General features: G+C 33.2%; 1 protein-coding gene across 1 annotated transcript in view; it reads right to left on the bottom strand.

The window, feature by feature from the left end:
* The window catches only part of Exoc6 (exocyst complex component 6), a 154,709-nt gene that overhangs the window by 115,436 nt on the left and 15,965 nt on the right, over nucleotides 1-23,308 (bottom strand). The window contains exons 6-8 of the mRNA XM_048801785.1: nucleotides 11,889-12,093; nucleotides 8,323-8,478; nucleotides 6,410-6,478 (exon numbers count right to left, since the gene is read on the bottom strand). Of these exons, the coding sequence (XP_048657742.1) occupies nucleotides 6,410-6,478; nucleotides 8,323-8,478; nucleotides 11,889-12,093 (430 nt within the window). The remainder of the gene's footprint in view (nucleotides 1-6,409; nucleotides 6,479-8,322; nucleotides 8,479-11,888; nucleotides 12,094-23,308) is intronic.

Raw genomic sequence — 23,308 nt, 5'->3', positions numbered from 1 at the left:
TCAAGGCCATCCTGAGCAACTTAGTGAACTCCTGTCTCAAAATAAAATCTAAAAAGACTGGAGGTGTAACTTAGTTGTAGAGAATTTGCCTAGCATGTTCAAGGGCAAGAAAGGAATTCCCTAATGCAACCAGAAAAAAAAAAAAAAAAGGAAGGAAGGAAGGAAATAAAGAGATATTAGCCACCAAGCCTAAACTTCTGAATATGTTATATAAGGTCCTATATAATGATCTGGTTTCTTCCTCAATCTCCTGTCTCATCTCTTGCCACACCTTAACTCTTAGAATATTCTATCTAATACAAAATTTCTTTTCACTGCCAGGCTTTTGTGCTGGCTATTTCTGAAATATACTTGCAGTTTCCCTTCTCTGTACAATTTTTACACATCTTTTCAAGATTTGCCATTAATGATACTTCATTTAGAAAGCTTTCCCTAATTTCTACAGGCTTGTTATTTTCTGTTATACCACAACAATCTGTACTTCCCTATCACAGCATTTATACTGTGCTGTAACTCCCCAATTATTAGTCTATCTCAGTGCTACCCAATGAAACTTTCTATGATGGCAGAAGTATTCTATGTTTGTACTATTTACTATGGTAGCCACTAGTGACATGTGGCAACAGAGTATTTGAAGCAGCTTAATAGGACTGACACACTTCAATTTTGCTTAATTTTAACTAATTTCAACTTAAATGGCTACATTTAACTAGTGGCTACCACCGTGAACAACAGAAATCTAACTTTTCCTTTTTTGGGGGGGGGTACCAGGGATTGAATCCAGGGGCACTTAACCACTGAGCCACATCCCCAAACCTTTTATTATATTTTATTTAGACAGGGTCTTGCTGAGTTGCTTAGGGCCTCCTAAATTGCTAAGGCTGGCTTTGAACATTGTCTTGTGGCTCTGAATGAATTCTTTGAAACAGAGAAGATAGAGAAGATGGATATATAGTCATTCATTTATTTGTTTAATTATTCATTCAACAAATATTTTTGAGTGCCTTCCACATGCCAAGCATTCTTCTAAATGATGAGCTTATACTGGTGATCTAGATGAATATGGACAATTTGTTAACAGACTAAGAATGGAAAAGTTAGCTGGGTGTGGTGGCGTATCCTATAATCCCAGAGGCTTGGGAAGCTGAGACAGAAGGATCCCAAGTTCAAAGCCAGCCTTAGTAATTTAGGAGGCCCTAAGCAACTCAGCAAGACCCAAATAGCTCAATCAATAAATGGGCCAAGGAACTAAACAGACACTTCTCAGAGATGGTAAAACATTTATAACCATTTCACTGAATCGTAATGTACATGAATTTAAGAATGGGATTGGTCAATGTCACTTAAAACTTTCAACAACCCCAGAAAACATGCCAGTTCTGTTCTAAAAACTCAACTTCACTAATCCATATCATTTTGGCTACTGAAAGTTATTTTTCTTTACAGCAAACAACACATCCTAAAGAAGGGTATTAACATCTGCAGAAATCATTTAATGCACAAGACATAGTTTAAGCATTCAAACTTTTCTATGTTTTCCATGCTATACTATCAGACGACTCTCTCTTAAATGTAACATAGTAAGGAATAACTATATTGTCAATAGTTAGAAATAAAAGAAATCAGGTCATTAAGAGTAAATTGGTACTGTGCACAGTAGCACAAGACTATAAATCCAACGACTCAAGAGGCTGAGATAAGAGGATCTCAAGTTCGAGATAAGCCTTGGCAACTTAGTAAGACCCTAAACAATTCAGCAAAACCCTGTCTCACAATAAAAAAGATTTGGGGATGGGCTCAGTGGTTAAATGCCCCTGGGTTCAATCCCCAGTACCAAAAAAAAAAAAAAGAGTAAATTAATATTACTGGCAAGTATGTCATTATTCCCTACTATGTATGTGAACTAAGAACACCCCACCATAGGACAAAATATATTGTTTCTAATATAATTTACCCTTAACAGGAAACTGTGTAAGACAGGAAAGAAAGGCACCCTTATGTGTATATAGTTTCTTCTTTTTTCTGTGACATTCTGGAAGCGTTTTACAGATCAAGATAATGCATCGTGGTAGTCTTGAATATTAGTGAAGGACACAACTTTCTTTGATAAATAGTGGGGTTGTCTATAAGATAGCTTCCAAAGAATACCTCATGGTATTCATATTCTGTGTAGTTCCCCTCTACCTTATATCACAGTTGGTCTATGTGACCAATAGGATAAAGCAAACATAATAGCTTTATGTTTGGATAAAGCTATTATGTTTGCTTTATGCCACTTTGGATACTAAGTTATAAAAAATCTTATGGCTTCCATCTATCTTGATTTCTCTCTTGTATCACTCCAGCGGAAGTCAGCTGCCATGTCATGAGGACTGTCTGTTGTGTTCTGCTGCCTTTCCTATCCTCTACTATCCCCCCTCCCCTCCCCTCCCCTCCCCTCTTCTCTCTCTGCCCCTTCTACTGACATTCATTTGTCCCCCTTGTATTATTTTTCCCTTTCCCCTCACTTCCTCTTGTATGTACTTTTGTATAACTCATGCAATTTCCCTTCTCTCTCCCTTTCCCTCCCACCTCTCATCCCTGTTTAATGTTAATCTCAGCCTCCTTATATCAGAGAAAATATTCAGCATTTGGCTTTTGGGGATTGGCTAATGTCACTTAGCATTACCTTCTCTAACTCCATCCATTTACCTGCAAATGCCATGATTATTATTCTCTTCTATTGCTGAATAATATTCCATTGTGTATCTATGCCACACTTTTTTTTATCTATTCATCTATTGAAGGGCATTTAGGTGGTATCACAATTTAGCTATTTTGAATTGTACTGCTATAAACATTGATGTGGCTGTGTACTGTAGTATGCTGTTTTTAAGTCCTGCTTTTTAATAGTATACCTATTTGCTTTCATGAAACACTTATAGTTGATTAAATAAAGAAGGAAATGCTCTCTTAAAATTTTTGAACATGGGGCTAAAATGGACCTACAGTAAACAGATCTATTTCATACATTTTAATGTAACCCTTTTATAACATTTTTTAAATGCTTTTAACATAGAGGACAAAAAGACATATGACATGTTTAAACAAATGGCAAACAGCAGACTCAAGTCCTACCATATCAGTAATTACATTAAATGTACATGAACTAAACAGGCCAGTGAAAGACAGAGATTAGCAGATTAGATTTAGAAAAAACAAATTAAACCATGTATTATCTGTATAAGATACAATTTATATTCAAAGACCCAAAGATCTTAAAAGTAGAAGGATGGGAAAACTGCACTATGTTAACAGCACCCAAAAGATAGACTTTTATCAGCTAAAATAGATTTCAAACCAAAAAATATTACCAAAAAAAGGGACATTTAAGATGAAAAGTGGATCAGAATCAGGAGTATGCAATCCCAACAACTCAGGAAGCTAATGAGAATTTTATTTTTAACTCACTGTATTCCAAAAAGAATTGGGTGGATTTAAATGGAGACTTGAAGAACATATAAATTACTATTAGCTATTCTAACCAAATAAAAACAGGGAAAAGAAGTATGGAAGAAGATGAACAAATTTAACCTTCTAAAAATTTATAGATCTACAAACAAAATTAAAAAGCAATGATTATAAACTGGGGAAACTATTGTAAACAACAAATGTTTGATTTTTTTCCAAACATTTGATTTTTAAGATGTAAATTAACTAGCAGTAATATAGTTTCCCCTGTGAATTACCACAGTTCTATTTTTGTTTTACTTGAAGTAAAATATCAATTTTGTGTGGAGTTACTCTTTTGTATTGGTGGTGGTGATGATATGATCTGCTCTAGTCTTTCAGGAGGGCCCTTTAAAAACACATGTAAACCAACTACAATGGCACAGACCTGTATTCCCAGATACAAGTTCAAGGCCAACTTTGACAACTTAGCAAGACCCTGTGTCAAAATAAAAAATAAAAAGGGCTAAAGATGTAGCTTAGTGGTAGGGCACCCTAGGTTCAATTTCCACTACAGGAAGGAAGGAGAAAATAAAAGAAAGGAAAGGAAGGGAAAGAAAAGGTCAATCTATAAGGAAGACACAACAATTATAAACATATATTCACATACCAACAAAATCTCAAAAACATATAAAGCAAAAATTGGCAGAACTGAAAACAGAAATAGACAATTCAAAGGTCACAGAGGGAGACTTCAATACTCTCACTTTCAATAACAGAATAGGAAGATAACCAACAGGAATATATTAGATATTAAATATAAATGACTCTAAAAATCACTATATCAAAACAGATATCTATAGAATATATCACCCAGCTACACTCAGAGATACACTCTTCTTAACACAGAAACATGTTAGGCCATAAAGCAAGACTCAATAAATTTGAAAGGGCTGAAAACATAAAATATAATTATAATCTTTGACCACAAATTAGATTAAATTTGAAAACACTAACTGAAAAACATTTGGAAACTCAAAAACATATAGAAACTAAACAAATACTCCCCTCCCCCCCAAATAATCAGTGGGTTAAAGAAAACAATTACAAAGTGTAACTAGAAAATACTTCTGAGATAACTGGAAACAAAAACACAACATATCAAAACTTATGAGATAAAGCTAAACCAGCACTTACAGAGAAATCATAGCTGTAAACATAAATATTTTTTAAAAAATCTCAAAAACCTTTCACCTACATAAAAGAAGCCAGAAGCTAAAAGCCACATATAATATGATTCTACTTAAATGAAATAACTAGAACAAGCAAATAGAAACAGAGAGTAAATTTGTGGTTGCCATGGACTGGGGGAAGAAGGCAGAGAATGAGGAGTGACTGCTAATGCAAGGGGTTTCTTTTTTAGGTAATAAAATGTTGTTTTTGGAATTAGTACAAACAGTTGCATGTACTTGTGAATATGCTAAAATCACTGAACTACATACCTTAAAAGGATGAATTTTTGGTATGTGAATTATATTTTAATAAAGCAGTTTTTTTAAAAAGGATAAGGGATTGGTTAACCAAAAATAAGAATAACATACTTTATAATAAAACATATGTAGAAATAACATAATTATAATTAAATGTGATGCAACATTACCACAAAAACAAGGGGAAAAATGGAAGTACAGTCATGTGTCACTTAATGACAGAGATCTGTTCTGAGAATTGCATTGTGTTCGTTGTTGTGTAAACATCATAAAATGTTCTTACAAAAAAACTAGATGATACAGCATACAATACACCTAGGATATATGGGATAGCCTATTCAATTGTTTTTTATTTTTTTTTATTTTTATTTTTTTTTTAAACATATTTATTTATTTATTTATTGGCAGACACAACATCTTTGTTGGTATGTGGTGCTGAGGATTGAACCTCAGGCCGCATGCATGCCAGACGAGCGTGCTACCACTTGAGCCACATCCCCAGCCCCTCAATTGTTTTTTAATTTAAAAAAAAATTTAGTTGTAGATGGACACAATATCTTTATTTTTTATTTTAATTAAAAAATTTAGCTATAGATGGACACAATATCTTTATTTTTTTTTAATTTATTGCTGAGGATGAAACCCAGTGCTTCACACATTCAAGATAAGCACTCTACCACCAAGCAACAACCCCAGCCCTGTTTTTTAATTTTTAATTTTACTTTTAAAACTTTTTTGTTAAAGACCAAGACCAAAACATAAACACTACACATTAGCCTAGGCCTACACAAGGTCAGAATCATCAATATCACTATCTTCCTTAGCTACATCTTATTTTACTGGAAAGCAGCAACAAAAGGAACTGTCATTTCCTTTGATAACAACGCCTTCTTCTGAAATACCTGCTGAAGGACGAGGCTGTTTTATAGTTAACCTTCTTTTGTGTTTTTTTAAGTAAGACTACACTCTAAAATAACAATAAATGCTAAGTAAATACATAAATCAGTAATATAGTTTTTACTATTATTATAAAGTATTAAATACTATAAAGAAATTTGTGTGCTCTACTTTTAAATGACTGGCAGCACAGTAGGTTTGTTTATATTAGCATGACCACAAACACATAAGAAATGACTATGCTAAGATATTACAATGACTACAGCTATCAATAGCCAAGGGGAATTTCTCAGCTCCCTATAATCTTACAGGGCCATTGTCATACTTGAAGTCCATCATAATTCAAAACATTGTTATATGTACATGACTGTACACAACTGTAAGGTTCCTATGATATACATAAATATGTTACTTGAAATTTGATCATTGTAAGTTAAAAAAAGAAGTGCATATACACTGGATATTTCACAAATTTTTACTGTATTAAGATTTATAGTATCTAAGATTATGATCATTCTTTAAGGCTTAAATTACATATATGCCTTTTAAATAATATAAATATGTATACATACATAAATATGAAATATTCTTACCAAAACAGAATAAATGTGTAAACATCGGTAAACAGGGGAAAAATCAACAAGGTCCTGAACAGTTAAGACCTGAAAAATAAAATCAGTTTTTAAAAAAATCATAGTTTAAAATATTAATCTGCTATTGGATAACACAGTCAAGAAAACTCATGGATTTTGTTTTATAATATTCAATTAATCCTCCCATAGAAAGCATACAATATAAACAAATACCTGCTTTATTTTACTATAGCATTTTTTCAGTAGTTTATTCTTCATCTATTTTTACCATTGTTGACTAGTTTAGATTATAAAGTTTATTTTTATTGTACTTGATAGAGTACCAGAAAATTGCTACAAATACCTACATGCTTCATTGTTATTTTTGTAAAATGATGCATGAACTTATGGTTTACCTATAAAACAAAAGTTCCTTCTGCTAAGCAGCTAAATCATATGGTTTGCCATTATACCTACAAATTAAAGACACCATCGCTATTATTTTATGGGACACTAAAGAAAAAAATAATGCAGCAATTTGAAACAATGACACCAGCAATTTTGAGATGTATACCAACTTCTGGAATGTTATAATATGAAAAACTGCAGCTTGGAATTAATAAAATATAGTAGAATGAAACCCTTTTTTAAAGAACACATTTCCTAAATTATTTTTATTATAATGTTACTTATTAGGGGAAAATGATAGAAACAAACTGTACTAACAGTAGAAGAGACCCAAGAGAACAGGCAAACCACCACGGTAACTAAGAGTATAGATCTGGGCTTGTTAAGGCATGACTGTAACACTCTAAGTAGCTAAAGATACACAAAACAGACCAGGGAAAGCAGAGATAAGAAAACTAGATGGTCTGTTTTTACTACTTTGAACTCCTAGAGAGAATAGAAAATAGAGATCCTCTGAATATTACAAAAGAACAAAAGTGTATATTTTAAAATCACTTATATAATTTCAAGGGATGAAGCAAGACACACTAATTCTACATCAAGAAAATGTTTAGCTGCCTATATTCAGAGTGATAACAGACATTCACTGCATATATATGTGCACCAATATATGTTATATATACACAGATACATACACACAGAGAGGAGTGTTTTGTCTCATCCTCAGACATACAGCACAAATGTATATAATTAACACTCAGTTATTTCCCCATCTACAGAGGAAGCTTTGAGCACATATTCACACAATTCAGAGTTCTTATGGTATCCCAATTAGATTCTTAGAAGAAGAATTTAAGATTTCATTGATAAACTTATAAATAACCAAGAGTAACTAGGTTCCCTATGATATAAATGAAATTCAACTAAATTCAAAAGAATTCAAAGAAGATAAAAGACACAAAAGAAAACTTTGTGGAGGGAATCAAAAATGCAATAAGATAAAAGAATAAATTTGGATACCAATGGTGACAGAAAATAAACACTTAAAGATAATTTCAAGGTTTGTAGACTTTTTAAGACTTCAAAAAAATTTTAAACTTGACTGTAATAAAAAATAGAATTACTCTGCAGTATTTCAGCACCAACTAGAAAAAAAAAAAAAAAAAAGCATAAGCTAGCCAGAATTGGGGCAAATGGCAAGGTCAAAACCTTATGAAATAAAAAATTTGCCAAAGATAATTCAAAAGTGAGACTACTATAAAAAAGTCATTAGATTTACATTTTTACTGCTAATTATGGCAAAACACCCAGGCTCAACTATCAATGGTTTTTGAGTACATAATATGCCCTATTTGTCTATCAGTTATGTAGTTTAGAATTTCAGATGATTCCAAACCTACTGCAATCTGATCAACATCAATGGAAAGATGAAGAGTCAACATGAATTCATGGGAAAACTAAGAGTCACACAGATATACATTATGATCCAAAAAATTATCCAATAATAGGTAAAGAAACCCCATTACCTCCTCTTCATTCTCATCCTCTTCCTCAAGTATATGTCTCAATACAATTTCACGCTTTTCTTCTATAATTCTATCATGATTTATATACATATTCTTCCCAAATTTCACATTATTTTGCTTCTGCAGAGCAGTACTGAAGGCTTTCTGCTGTTGTGCCTATTTTCAGGAAAGCAGAATTCAAATTATTTCAAAATTTATTATGGTAAAACTGGTTCAAAATATTGTCCATACTTCCTTATATTTTTAATGCAGGTATAGTATCTGTAACAGTGTTTGCTTGTTTACTCATGACATGTGCCTCCTCTCTTCCTTTACAAACAATCTTGCAGGAGTTTATCAACTTTATTTGAAAAGATGAAGAACCAACTTTTGGCTTTGCCATTCAACTTACTATATTTTATTTCCTATCATGTTGATATCTGTCCTTATTTATATTCTTTCATTTTTTTTTACTTCCATGTCCTTTAATGTATGTCTTAAACCATGAGGAAAATTCAGATCACATTGTTACCCCCCAAACTGATCAAAATATGTTCACATTTTCAAATTGAGAAAAATAACATAATTGATATCTCATTTCCTATATTGTTTTATGTAATCTGACCATGAAAATTTAATTTATAACATTACCAAGAGGCCACATTGTTTATTTTTTAATTTGTTCTTTTTAGTTACACATGACAGGAGAGTATAATTTGACATATTTATACAAACATGGAGTACATTTTATTCTAACTAGGATCCCAGTCTTGTGGCTGTACATGATGTAGAGATTCACTGTAATATATTTATACTTGTCCGTAGGAAAGTTTATTTCTATTCTTTTTTTCTTCGAGTTTAATTTTCTATTTCTCTAAGTTCCTGAAATGGAACTACTAGATCATTGACTTCAGCCTTTCTTTCCGAATTTGTAAATTTAAGGCTATAAATTTCCCTCTAAACATGGGGCTTTCCTAACCTTGGAAGAGTTCTGTGGGTAATCATAGTTTCTAGATTCAGAACCTCTGGATTCTTTTCCTCAACTATGACTTTGAAATTTATTTTCTCATATCTTCTTAGATTCTACTTTTTTCAAGTTACTAACCAGATGTTGGAACCCTAACCCATTGACCTACAATTACCATTTCTATTCCTACACTATCACTCACAACAGACCACATTCTCATTACCACATTGGTAGGGGAAATGACCTCAAACCTGGCTTCCATAGAAGAGAGTGGTAGTAAGTTTGGCTTAAATTCTATTTTGTGGCTTTATTTATCTATTTATTATTTACAGCAAATAAAGTTTTTTTTGTCAACTAAGTATTAAATGTTAAGCTAAATGAAAGATACTATCAAAAATCATTAGAAAATTGAGTCTGTATAGTTCATCTACACATACGCAAGAATTAACTACAACTGAGAAAAAAACTAAGCTATTTCAGAAAACATTATTGTATAAGTCCTATGTTACTGTACATGGTTCTAATTTTATAAAGTAAAATGGTTGTGGTAAAGAATTTCCAAAATCAATAATCCTACAAGTAAACAATCTATTAATAAAGAAAATTAACATGGAGGAGCCAGACACAAAAGATCATACATTATATGGTTCCATTTATACAAAATATTCAGAATAGATAAATCCACAGAGACATAACACAGATTGGTGGTTGCCAAAGGCTGGAAGGAGGGAAGAATGGGACATGACTAACCACTTAATGGACACAGGGTTTCCTTCTGAGGTGATGAAAAATGTTTTGAAACTAGACAGAAATGATGGTTGTACAAAATCTTTACCAACTAGCTGAATCTTTTACTTTAAAGTAATTAATTTTGTTATGTGAATTTCACAATAGAAAGAGAAAAAAATAGAATACAGTATATTACTATGCAATGCTGAGAAAATTAGAAGTAAAACAGAAATTATCTGATTTATAGATAATCCTTTAAAAGATTAAAATAGGGAATTCAATTCATATATGGAATTTTAATTTCCTCTGATTTAACACTGTTCTGTTACAGATGAACTTTTTAAATTACAAAAATAAAATAAAACCTCCCTAAAAGTAGTTTGTGATACTTGGGGGGAAAAAACTCAGGCATCAGAAATCAGGTTGAGTACTGTTTTATTCTTAAGATGTAATTATTATTATGAGTTTTAACAGTTCTTAAGAAATTTGAATTAAATCATAATCATTTTAAAACTTTTCAACAATGAAAATTCTAAATATAAGCAAAGTAAATAAAATAATATAACATACTCTCAGGTACCCACCAATAATCTCTAACCAAGTAATATTTTTACATTCTTATTTATTTATTCATTTATTTTAAGACAGGGTCTTGCCCTACTGCCTAGGGTGGCTTCACAACTTGCAATCCTCCTGCCTCAACCTCCCAAGTCACTGGAATGAAGGTGTGCAACACTCATCCACCATAAATTTTTACATACTTGTTTCATCTATACATTTACCCACTCATTCCATATATACCCTTTTTTTAAACAATTTTCTTTGGAGTATGATTTATGTACATTAAAATACACACATCATAGCTGTACAATTTTGACAGTACACTTTCATCATGTTATAGAATATTTGTCTTCACTTGTTTCCTTTCCCAGGCAATCTTCCCATTCAAGCTTCTAGTTACCTACAACTATATTGATTTTTTTTAATCTTGTTTGCCTGCTTTAAAACTGCATATAAACAGTGCCTTTTTGTGCTCAACTTCTGTTGTTCAACATATCTATCTGAGAGATCCCTATGTGTTATATTATCAGTAATTCCTTTCTTTTTACTGCTAAGTACTATTCCACTGTGTGACTACACCATAATTAGTGTATCCATTCTGCTTTCCTTGTGAAAGCAATTTGAGTTTTTTCCAGTTTTTGACTAACAGTTGATATGAACATCATAAGGCCATGTTTTCATTTCTAATTGATAAATAATCAGGAGTGGAACCACAGATTCAAATGGTAGAACTATAACTTCATAACTGCTGAATACTTTCTATTGTTTGTATTTTTAAATTTATTTATTTGTTCTAATTTGTTATACATGACAGCAGAATGCATTTCAGTTCTAGTACACAAATACCATTGTTTGTCTTTTTATTATTGAACTGTAAGAGTTTTTAATTCAAAAACTTTGTTTTAAAAAAGAGAACAATTTAGAATTTTAGCATAAAAGGGCTACTTCCTGTCTCTGTGGCTGTCAGTTTTAAGATAATTTTATAACAGGTTTGGCAATGGCAAAAGTTATTGTAACACCACACAAGTGGAGAAGATTACTGAGAATTCAGGTGAAGTTCTGAAGTCTTTAGACTTCTCTGAAGTACACTTCTACAGCAGAGTGACTGAAGAATTAAAGTTAAGACTGACTTTATTTAAGTATAGAATAGCTATAAATCCAAAGAAAACACTTACAAAATCTATTCTAAACAAGAACCAGGAAGGATAAGAAAATGGTAAAACTAAACAAACAAACAAAACCATTTCAAGTAAGTTAAAGAAGTAAACCTTGGAATATATTTTATATCCTAGATTATTAAATATTAAATTAAAATTATTTTTAATCTCACCTGTTTCATTGCTGTTTCACCTATTTTGTCAGAATGTTTTCGAATGCTTTCCAAAAAGTCTTTGAGATCAGACATGGAAATTTCTTTAATATCCTCACGGAGTTTAGGAAGATTTTCTATCATTAGCTGACAAAACCGGTATTGATTAACCCGGGGAAAGTACACGTTCTCTAATTGTTCCATAGTTTTTAGGGCAGAGTAATACCTGTGAGAAGTTAAAAATAAAACTCTATAAATAAAGTTTTATCACATTAATTTTTAAAGTCTAAATAACTAGCAAGAAGCCTTAGGTTTGATACCCAGAACTGCAAAAACAAATGGGGCAGCGGGAGTTACTAGTTAAAATAAGAAAAATTCCCATTTATTTCTATTCACAAAGCACACATTATATACCATATACAATTTACAGACTGAAACCATCACACTAATACGAACTTCACTATTTAATTTTATCTAAATATATATCATAAAGAGCATCATCATAGTCCTCACGGTGTTTTAAATAAATAAGTATAATATTACTATCCCTTTTGTCTTTTTATTATTTTGTCTTTTTATTATTGAACTATAAGAGTTTTTAATTTTACAATGGGAAAAAATGGAAAAGTATAATATTTCTGAATTATAATAGTTACTTGATATATAATTTAGAGTCTCTCCCACCATAATATCAATTCATACCATTACCATCAAAAAGTAATAGATTTAATTCTAATTAAAGGAATACTAGAATAGATTCTACAGACGTTAAAAGGATGGCTAGAGAACACTGTTAATTATTAATAACTCTATACCAGTAAATTTAAAAACTTACAAGTCTTTTTAAAACACAAAATGTACAAACTAACTCAAGAAGAAATCAGAGGTCTTGCTGATTCAACACATACTAAGATAATGGAATTAATATCAAAATTCTGCCAAAGTATTTTGTTAAAGAGAACAGGGTACTCTATTTCAAACTGATTACTTTTTTTTCTTCCTCCTTCTGAAGTTTTTCTCCAGTCTTCACCTTGAGAATCTAGTATATGGCTCCAGAAAGTTTAATATTGTGGGAACCTTTCTAAGATGGGACCCCCACACACACACCATTCAACTAATACACGCTTAATCACCTTTTAAGTGTTGCTACTAGGCTCCCAGTATTGAAGTATTCTATCTTTGCCGGTCTCTCCAGTTTTGGGGGGAATCAGTTTGCCTGTGAACTCAGTTCTTTGGTAGATTAAGGAAACTTGCTGAGTTTCAATTAATTTCACTTTCTGCTTTTTCTTTTTTTATTATTATTGAGGATGGGAGCAATGGCATCCAAACTATTCACATAGTAGTTTCCAGACAAGAAACTAGAAGTTCCTTTTTTAAATCTTTTTTATCTTTTTATTAGAAATTCATAGGAGTTCTTTACATATTATGTAAACACTATAAATGTTTTCTCCTTGTGCCGGGCACAGCGGCACACACCTATAATCCCAGTGGTTTGGGAGGCTGAGGCAGGAGGAGAGTGAGTTTAAAACTAGCCTCAGCACAACAACAGATGAGGTAGAGAGGGAAGATGGGAGGGGAGGGGAGGGGGGATAGTAGGGGATAGGAAAGGCAGCAGAATACAACAGTCACTAATATGGCATTATGTAAAAATTGTGAATGTGTAACTGATGTGATTCTGCAATTTGTATTTGGGGTAAAAATGGGAGTTCATAACTCACTTGAATCAAATGTATGAAAGATGATATGTCATGAGCTTTGTAATGTTTTGAACAACCAATTAAAAAAAAAAAAAAAACTAGCCTCAGCAATTCAGCAAGGCCCTAAGCAATCGAGTAAGACCCTGTCTCTAAATTAAAAACGGGGGGATGGGGCAGAAGGGGCTGGAGAAATGACTCATTTGGTGAGTGCCCCTGTGTTCAATCCCTAGTAGGGAAAAAAATGTTTTCCCCTGTCTGTGACTTATTTATTAATTTTCTGAAAGATGTCTCTTTTTAGCTGGGTGCAGTGGTGTGTGCCCATAATCTCAGCAGCTTAGGAGGCTGAGACAGGAAGATCCCGAGTTCAAAGCCAGCCTCAGCAACTTACCTATGCAAGTCAGTGAAATCCTATCTCTAAATAAAATTTTAAAAGGGCTGGGAATGTGGCTTAGTAGCAAACACTCCTGTGTCCAATCCCTGGTACAAAAAAAAGTCTTTTTTAAATTATTCTGATACATAATTTTACATATTTGTGGGATACAGTGTGATAATTTTATACAGTATATAATGTAATGTGTTTTGATGAGAAATTTTTAATTTCGAAGTTCCATTTATCAATTTTTTGAAACTTTTTGGTCTAAAAAAAATCTTTCCTTACCCAAGGATTATGAAGATATCCTATAATTTCTTCTATAACCCTTATGATAAGCCAACTATATTTCTCTAAAAAAAATCACTTTAAACATAAAGACACAAAAAGTTCAAAAATAAAGAGATGAAAAAGATATACTATGTTAACACTAATCAAACAAAAGCTAGAACAGCTATATTCATGCAGACTTCAGAACAAGGAAAATTTCCAGAGATAAAAAGAAGGATTACATTATAGTAAAATGGTTAATTCTCCAAGGAGACATAACGATCCTATTATGTACATGACTAACACCAGTGTATCAAAAACATGTGAGATATGGCTGGGGATATAGCTTAGTGTTAGAGTGTCTGCTTAGCACACTCAAGGCCCTGGGTTCAATCCTCAGCATTACCAAAGCGGATGGGAGGCAAAAACCGATAGAAATGCAAAACAAATAGACAAATCCTTTATTATAGCTGCAGACCTCAGCACCCGTCTAAATAAATTAACAGATCCAGCAAACAGTTAATAAAGACAAAATTGAATCAAAAAGTACCAACAATTAAATGGATCTGACATTTATAGAATACTTCATCTAACAACTACCAAATACACATTCTTTTCAAGCTCACATAAGATATTCACCAAGACAGACCACATTCTGGGCTATAAAATATGCCTTAACAAACTAAAAAGAGTAGAAATAGTATAAAGCTAACTTCATATTTAATGGCAAGAAACAAGGTGCTTTACCCCATGAAATTGAAAACAATGAAAGAATGTCACCTCTCACCATTTCTATCCAACATCATACTGGAAGTTGTAAATAACACAATATAAAAAGAAAAGGAAATAAATGGTATTCATAGTGGGAAGAAAGCAGGAAAAGTCTTTGTAGCTGACATGATTGTCCATGTAGAAGATTCCAAACAACTGACAAAAAAAATTCTGAAACTAATACCAGACTATTAAAAGGTTGTAGTGTATATACAAAGTTAATACACAAAGCCAAATGCTTTTCTTATAAACAAATCCTTTCCAGAAAGGAACAACTGGCATTTGAAATTAAAAACAATACTATTGGGCAGGGGATGTGGCTCAAGTGGTAATGCACTCGCCTGGCATGCGCGGGGCGCTGGGTTTGATCCTCAGCACCACATAAAAATAAAATAAAGATGTTGTGTTGACCGAAAACTGAAAAATAAATATTAAAAAAAATTCTCTTTCTCTCTCTCTCTCTTAAAAAAAATACTATTCACACTAGCACCCCTCCCCAAATGAAAAGTTTAGGAATAAATCTAACAAAAAATATATAAGATCTATGTGAAATAAACTACAAAACTGATGAAAGTAAAGAAAATCTAAATAAATGGAGAGAGATTCCATGTTCACAGGAAGAAAGACTCAATATTATCAAGATAAAAATTCCAAACTTCATCTTGGCAATCACATTCAAACTCCAGCAGAAGGCTGGGGTTGTAACTCAGTGGTAGGGCACTTGCCTGGCATGGGTGAGGCACTGGGTTGGTTCCCAGCATCACAAAAACAAACAACAACAACAAACTTCAGCAGTTTACTTTGTGGATACTGTCAATCAAACTCTAAAATTTATATAGAAGGGCAAAAAAAAAGACTCAGAATAGCCACAAAATATTGAAGAACAAAGTTAAAAGATTGGCACTACTCACCTTCAAGATATAATATAAAGCTACAGTAAAAGAAAAGACAGTGTTATAAATGTGAAAGGATTGAGAAATAGTTCAAAGAAATAGAATACAAAGCACAGAAATACATCCACACAAATATAATCAAATGACTTTTGACAAAAAAAAAAAAAAGCAAAGGAAATCCAATAGAAAAGTGTAGTCTTTTCAGGAAATATTGCTGGAACAACTGGACATCCATGTGCAACAAATAAGTAAGTAAATGAATCCACTGATTTTCACTTTTCACAAGAATTAACTCAAAATGGATCACAGACCTACATGTAAAACACAAAATTCTAACCCTAGAATACAACATGGGAAAAAAATCTTAGATAATCATGGTTTTGGAAATGAGATATTAGAAATAATACCAAAGCACAACCCATGGGGAAAAGAATAAAAGTACTCTTTATTTAAATTAGAAGCTTGTGCTCTGTAAAGACACTATTAAGAAAATGGAAATACAAGTGATAAAATGGGAGAAAAATTTTCAAAGCCCGTATTTGATAAAGGACTTGTATTTAAACTATACAAAAAATAAACTTAGTAATAAAAATACAACCAACCAAATTAAAAAGTAGGCAAAAAACCTAAACAGAAAACTAATCAAAGAAAATAAAGCATTATGACCTAACAATTGCACTCCCAGGTATTTACTCAAATGAATTGAAAACCTATGTGTATAAAAACCTGAAAATGAGAGGTGGAGTTGTGGCTCAGTGGTAGAGTGCCTGCCTAGCATGTGTGAGGCACTGGGTTCAATCTCCAGCACAAATAAAATAAAGGCATTGTACCTGTCTACAACTCAAAAAATATTTTTTAAAAAACCCTAAAAATGAATGTTTATAGCAGCTTTATTCATAATCACTCCCAAATTTGAAGCAACTAATATGCTCTTCTTTGGTGACAGAATAAACACTGTGGTACATCCATAAAATGCAAAGTTATTAAGTGATAAAATGAGTTATCAAGCCATAAGAAGATATAAAAGAAGCTTAAATGCATACTATCAGGCTAAACATGTTATATACTGCATACTTCCAACTCTCAGCCCTTGAAAATGTCAAAACTATAGAAATGAAAAGAGACAGTGACTGGCAGGGTTTGTGAGAGAAAAGATAAAGAAAAGATGGAGAATAGGGGATTTTTCAAGCAGTGAAATGCTTCTGTATAATACTACAATGGTGGATACATGTTATTATGTAACTGTCATAGAAATGTACAACACAGAGTGAAACCCCCCTCCCCAATGTAAACTATGGACTTCAGTTAATGTGCCAATATGGATTCACTGATTATAACACATGTACAATATAAAGCAAGATGTTAATTATAAGGAAACTGTGCATGGGAGTAAGCGGAGAATATATGGGAACTCTGTAAATTTTGTTCAACATTACTATAAATCTAAATTGCTCTAAAAATAAACTCTATTGTTTTTAAAATAAGCAGAGTCTGGTAGTGCGCACCCAAAATCCCAGCTACTGAGGAAGCGGAGGCAGGAGGAGCACAAGTTCAAGGCCAGCATGGGTAATATAGCAAGACCCTGTCTCAAAATAAAGAGCTAGAAATGTAGCAATGGTAGAGAACCCCTGTGTTCAAACCCAGTACTACCAAAAAATACACACACGTGGACTTGAACAGACACTTCCCAAAAGGAAATACAGAAATGACCAAATAGCAATGAAATAAAATACAACATCAGTCATAAGGATATCTATAATGCAAACTGAAGCTAAAATGATATGTTATTTTACATTTACCAAAATGACTCAACTAAAACAGATTAGCCAGATGTTGGCAAAGATGTGAAACAAATGAAATTCTCTTAGATTGCTGGTGAGAGTGTAAATTATACAGCTATTTTAGAAAACTACTTAATGGTTTCTTGTGAAGCATAGCATACATCTATGCTATAACCCAGTAATTCTACTCATATATACTTATTAAAGGGAAATATAAACACATGCCTACAAAAAAGATTTGCACACTAATAATTGTTACTAGTCTTAGTAACAATACCTCAAAACTTCAGGCAACCCCAAATATCCACCAACTGGTAAATTCTTCAAAGAAACAATAGAATTGAATACTATTCAGCAATGAAAAGAAACAAACTATGCAAAAGCAGATCTCGGAAAACATTATCTGGAGTGACAATGATTTCATTTATATTAATTCTAAAAATACATAAAACTAATAATATGGTGATAGAAATTAGAAAGTGTTATTTCTGGAACATGGAGGAGGAATTGTTTTGAAAGTGGGTGAGGAAACTTTGTAGGAGTAATGGAAGTATTCTATGTCTTGTGGCAAAACCTTTACAAGTAGTAATAACATTCAACATCTTGATCTTGGTGGTTACACAGGTATGTTTACATATTAAAAAATTCATGAAGTTGCAGATTTATGATCTGTGCATTTTTGTTTATGTTATAATAAAAAGTCAACTGAAAAACTACTCAGCAAAAAAACTAAAAAGAAAAAAAATGCACTATAAATACAGAAAATATTTTATAACACATCTGACAGAAAACAGGCCAAGTTCCAAAATATACAGATTTTAAGCCTACCTCAGACATGTTGAACATGATGAGTGAAACAATCAAGTGAAAAGATTCAAAAAGAATCAAGTAAACTTGAGCTTAAGTCATGAGAATCAGACTAGGAAGTCATCTGAATAGAAATTAAGATTTTTTTAAAAAAATAAATTTGAAGTGATAGTAACTACTACAAAATTTGTAAATACTATATAAGTTAAAGCAAATACATCTGTGAGTGTTTGACTCTGTAGGTCATGAACTTGCAATCTCTGGTTGACTGGCAAGAATAAAATCTGTCCATTCTGTTATCTACCTTATTACCTAGTATAAATACTTAACCTTTACAACAAAATGGCAGGGCACCTTTACAACAAAATGACAGGACACCATAAATCAAAGAAAGGGAAATGAGGTCCTAAAATGCAGCAAGTTTGCAGACTGAATACATGTTTTCACTTTCACTTCTTTATGAAACATCAATGAACAAAGTTGTTTTGTTTTTTGGTGGGTTTTTTGTTTGTTTGTTTGTTTTGGTATTTTGGTGTTTTGTTTTGTTTTTTTTTTTAAAAAAAGCATAAGCCCACTCCAATGGAAAGAAAAGAAAAAAAAAAAGAATAAAATTTTAGAAGCTGGAAAACTGATAGGCAAGTGGTAAGGTAAGAACTCAGCAAACCTGAGAAAACTGAATCTTAAGCCAAAAGTGGAGAAACCAAGAATGATCTAATTTATTCTGTAAAATCTGCAAAAGACTCAGGGATTGATAAGAAACCTACTGTTTCTGGAAGTAGGGGTGAAAGGAGGACAAAAATAAGGAATATGTTGAATGTTTTCACCATAAAGAAATGATAAATGTTTAAGGAAATAGATATATTTATCCTGGTTTAACACTACACAAAATATATATGTATCAAAACATTAAATGTACAAACATGTACAACTTTTATGCATCTGCATTAAAAATTAAATTAAAAATAACATAAGGAATGTGGTTGAAAATGTGAAACATACTCTAAATTCTCTTCTCCATTCCAAGCCTATAAGTAACCATCCTTTACCCATTCTGGAAAAGGCTAAGGAGACTGAAACAATCTCTGAATAGGGGACACCAGCCAAGACTGAGGACCATAGTACTGGTTCAGAAACAAGAAGATTAGTTGAACCCACATACACTAGAGTCCTCTTCCTCAACTGAAATCCCAGAATGCTAGCAGTGAGACTTTTTACCCTCTAGACAGAAGACAGAGGAAGTTTCCTCGGGGTAATCTAACAAACCCAGAAGAAAGACCTCAAGATATTAATCAATGATAGAAATTTCCCAGCCAAAAAGAGTCCAACTAAATAACCAACCATACAGGGAAACTATAATTAAGTATCATTAGAAGCTCCAGAGCTTCTAATCAGTTTGTTATATATACCACATTTTAATAAGAGTAATCAACCAAGGAATTACCAAACATCTAAGAAATGTCTGTAACAGGAAAGGCAGAGATAAAAACAAATATTAAAATTTAGAGGAAATATACTATGTAAGGAAAGTGCACATCTAAAATCTCAAAAGAGTTCAGAGAAAACACTATAAATCAAAAAATTAGAGATCAAAATTGAGTTCTATTGGGTTTGATTTCCGGAAAATAAAAACTGCATACTCTCTGAAAAATAAAGATAAAGAAATTACATAGAAATAATAAAGACAGGGCTGGGGTTGTGGCTCAGTGGTAGCGCACTTGCCTAGCATGCCTGGGGCACTCGGTTCTAAGTCTCAGCACCACACACAAATAAATAAAAAAAAAGGTCCATCAACAACTCAAAAATGTTTTTAAAAAGAAATAATAAAGACAAAAAAGATTTTTAAAAAGCCAAGAAGAGACCCAATATAAAAGACTGAACATTAATACCTGTCCTGGAGAGAAAATCCAGAAAATAGAAGGAAAAAAAATTATTCAAGAAAATTTCCTAGCATTTAAAGGCATTATCAGATTGAAGAATAGTTTCTAAGTTAAAAGGAGTCTCCCCTTTTATTAAATTTAAAGTATCCAGCACAATGGAAGTAAATAGACGTATACCAAAGCATGTCATAAAAAAAATTAGATCTCAAGAAAAGATAGATCACTGCTGGGCATGGTGGCATACACCTGTAATCCCAGTAGCTGAGGAGGCTGAGGCAGGAGGATTGCGAGTTCAAAGTCAGCTTCAGCAAAAGCCAGGCACTAAGCAACTCATTATTTAGAGACTCTGTCTCTAAATAAAATACAAAATAGGGCTGGGTGACCCCAAGTTCAATCCCCAGTACAAAAAAAAAAAAAATAGGTCACAAATGAAGGAGAAATCACAATGACTTCAAACTTCTCAATGGCGAAGGTGGTAATCTTCAAATTTCTCAATGGCAATCTTGGAAGACAGAAGGAATGAGACAGAGGAAGGGGGGCACTGTTTGTATATGTATGTGTGTGTATGTGTGGACAATGAGCCCATCTTACATGCAGATCTTAATTATTCTAAATACCATTACTGACTTAGAGGGACCAATGTGCCTTAGAGAATTGTTTCCAAGTTATTTTGGGGAAGAAAAATAAAATGAGATGCTAGATCATCTTATTGTACAACAAGCAAGAAAGTATACAAAGACAAATGAGGACAAAGAAACTGGCTTGAGGGCTTCTCTAGCAAAATTTATAACAATCTATGCATCAAATAGAATAATGACATTAATAAATTATGAGACATTTATTTTTAAAAATTCATAAATCCATAGCAATAATCAGAAGCAAGGAAAAGGGAGATTAAAAAGGAAAATCCTTTATATGAAAAAGTCAGCAATGATAGCATTTTAAAAAGAAACTATAAGTCCCGTATAATAACTGATTAAAGCAAGAATCCTAAAACCACTGGGTAAAAGATTATTAGGAAACAGGTATCAAAGTGTCACTTCACAGATTACTTATTAATTGCAGAGATAAAAATAGACCTTTCCAAAAGAGATCTAGTCCCCTTAACCAAATGATCAAATTTAGCATTAGCTAGAAACAACCTAACAGTAAATGCCTTCTAATGTCATAAGATGAAGACGTACACAATGACCACTTATATCATACTCTTGCCAAAACATTTACCTCTAATCATGAGGAAACAAATAGACAAATCTAAAATACAATCTTTAAGAACTGACCTGGACTTTTTCATGAAAAATGAAGAAAGGCAGGAGGACTGTTCTAGATTAAAAGAAATAAAAAAGACATACCAAACAATGTTTTCAGGGAAGAAGATATAAGACCTTCGGGGGATAATTTAAAACATTTTAATATAAATATTAGACTTTATTATTGAAAAAATAAATTAATGCCCTAAACTAGAAAATAATAAGATAATAATAAAAGTTAGTTATTTGAATACATAAATGTAAATGCCAAAATAATCAGTTAAGAAAGAAAATTGGGATCTGGGGTTCAGTGGTGGAGCGCTTGCCTAGTCATGTGAGGCACTGGTTTGATCCTCAGCAGCACCACATAAAAATAAATAAATAAAAGTTTTCTGGGTAGTAGTGAGGGGAGGACCAAAGGATTGCCAGATCTCACCGCGTTGGCAGTAGTGGCGGCGGAGGAGGCAGCAAGAGAGGTTCCTAATGAAGGTGATAAGAAAGAATGTAAGGCAGGAAAATAATTAAATATTTTTACTGTAGATCACTAGGCAATGCTGATCTGACGTGGATCTGGGGCGAACAGTCTGGGCCCCTCAGAACACACACACCGAGCCCGGATCGGCTGCATTCAAACTCCGGTTCGCCTGCTTCTCGTGACTCAGCACTAACGATCCCCCTGAAATAACTGGTCGGCCTGTCTGAACTTACAGAGGTAAAAGCCAACCAAGCCTTCATAGGCAGTGGCCACAGGATTGAAACGGGGCTTGGGAGAGACAGTCAGGACCCACCCGTTGCATTGGTCACCCGGCAAAGGGAACGAACGGTCACCATTTGCACAGGATACCACCATGGCAGAGAACTGACGTCACGGGCGGAGGAGATAACTTCATTGAAACCAGCGCGACAGGTGTGTAATCCCCTAGCCATCTCTCTCCACACAGCGGGGAAACCTTAAGGGCCCCTCCTAGACCGAGGGAATCAGGAGTGGCGCGGGACTTGCGGCGCGGAACTCCCAGCTACTGCTCCCACCAGTGCTGACAACTGAGGTCTCTTGCACCAGCTACTGGAGGCGTGGCTACCGGAGGGCAAGCAAATTCACTGGGGGTTCTCTGCCCCAAGCTCTACAAACTTAGGGTCTGAGGGAGGCAAACAGGGAGAGTGTGCCCAGGCGTTCATGAAAACAGGGCTCCCAGGAGCAGCAGACCTGGCGTGTAGCCAGTATTGTGGTGAGCGTCACAGGTGAGCGTGGCCTGGCTTGAGGAAACACAAGAGAAGGCCCTATGCACTCAGGATTGGAGACCCGCCCAGTCTGGGACGAAGAGCTGCTGCACAGTGAATGGTTCCCACCTATTGAGAGGAGAAGCTTGGCCCAGTGGGCACTGCTCCACCTACTGGAAGACAAGTTAATCAAACTCTATGACTGCATTTATTATTATTTTTTTTCTTTTTCTTTCATTTTCATTTTTTTGCTGGTGTTGTTGTTCTTTAACTTTTTTTAATGTTTTTAATTTTTTTAAATTTTTTTATTTTATTATTTTTTTTAATTTTAATTTTCATTTTTTATTATCATTATTATTTTTTAAAAAATTTTTTTTCTTTCTTTCTTTATTTTCTATTTTTTTTCTTTTGTCTTTTCATTTCTTTTCAATTTTCTTATTCCCCCTTCCTTGAACTCTACCTGCCTACTCTCATTCTCTTTAGTGACTTCTTCCCTTCCCTTCTAAT

The sequence above is a fragment of the Marmota marmota genome, unplaced genomic scaffold, assembly GCF_001458135.2.
Source record: "Marmota marmota marmota unplaced genomic scaffold, marMar, whole genome shotgun sequence".
Taxonomy (NCBI): Eukaryota; Metazoa; Chordata; class Mammalia; order Rodentia; family Sciuridae; genus Marmota; species Marmota marmota.
The sequence above is the reverse complement of the archived record's forward strand: the minus strand, read 5'-3'. Positions and strand labels throughout refer to the sequence as shown.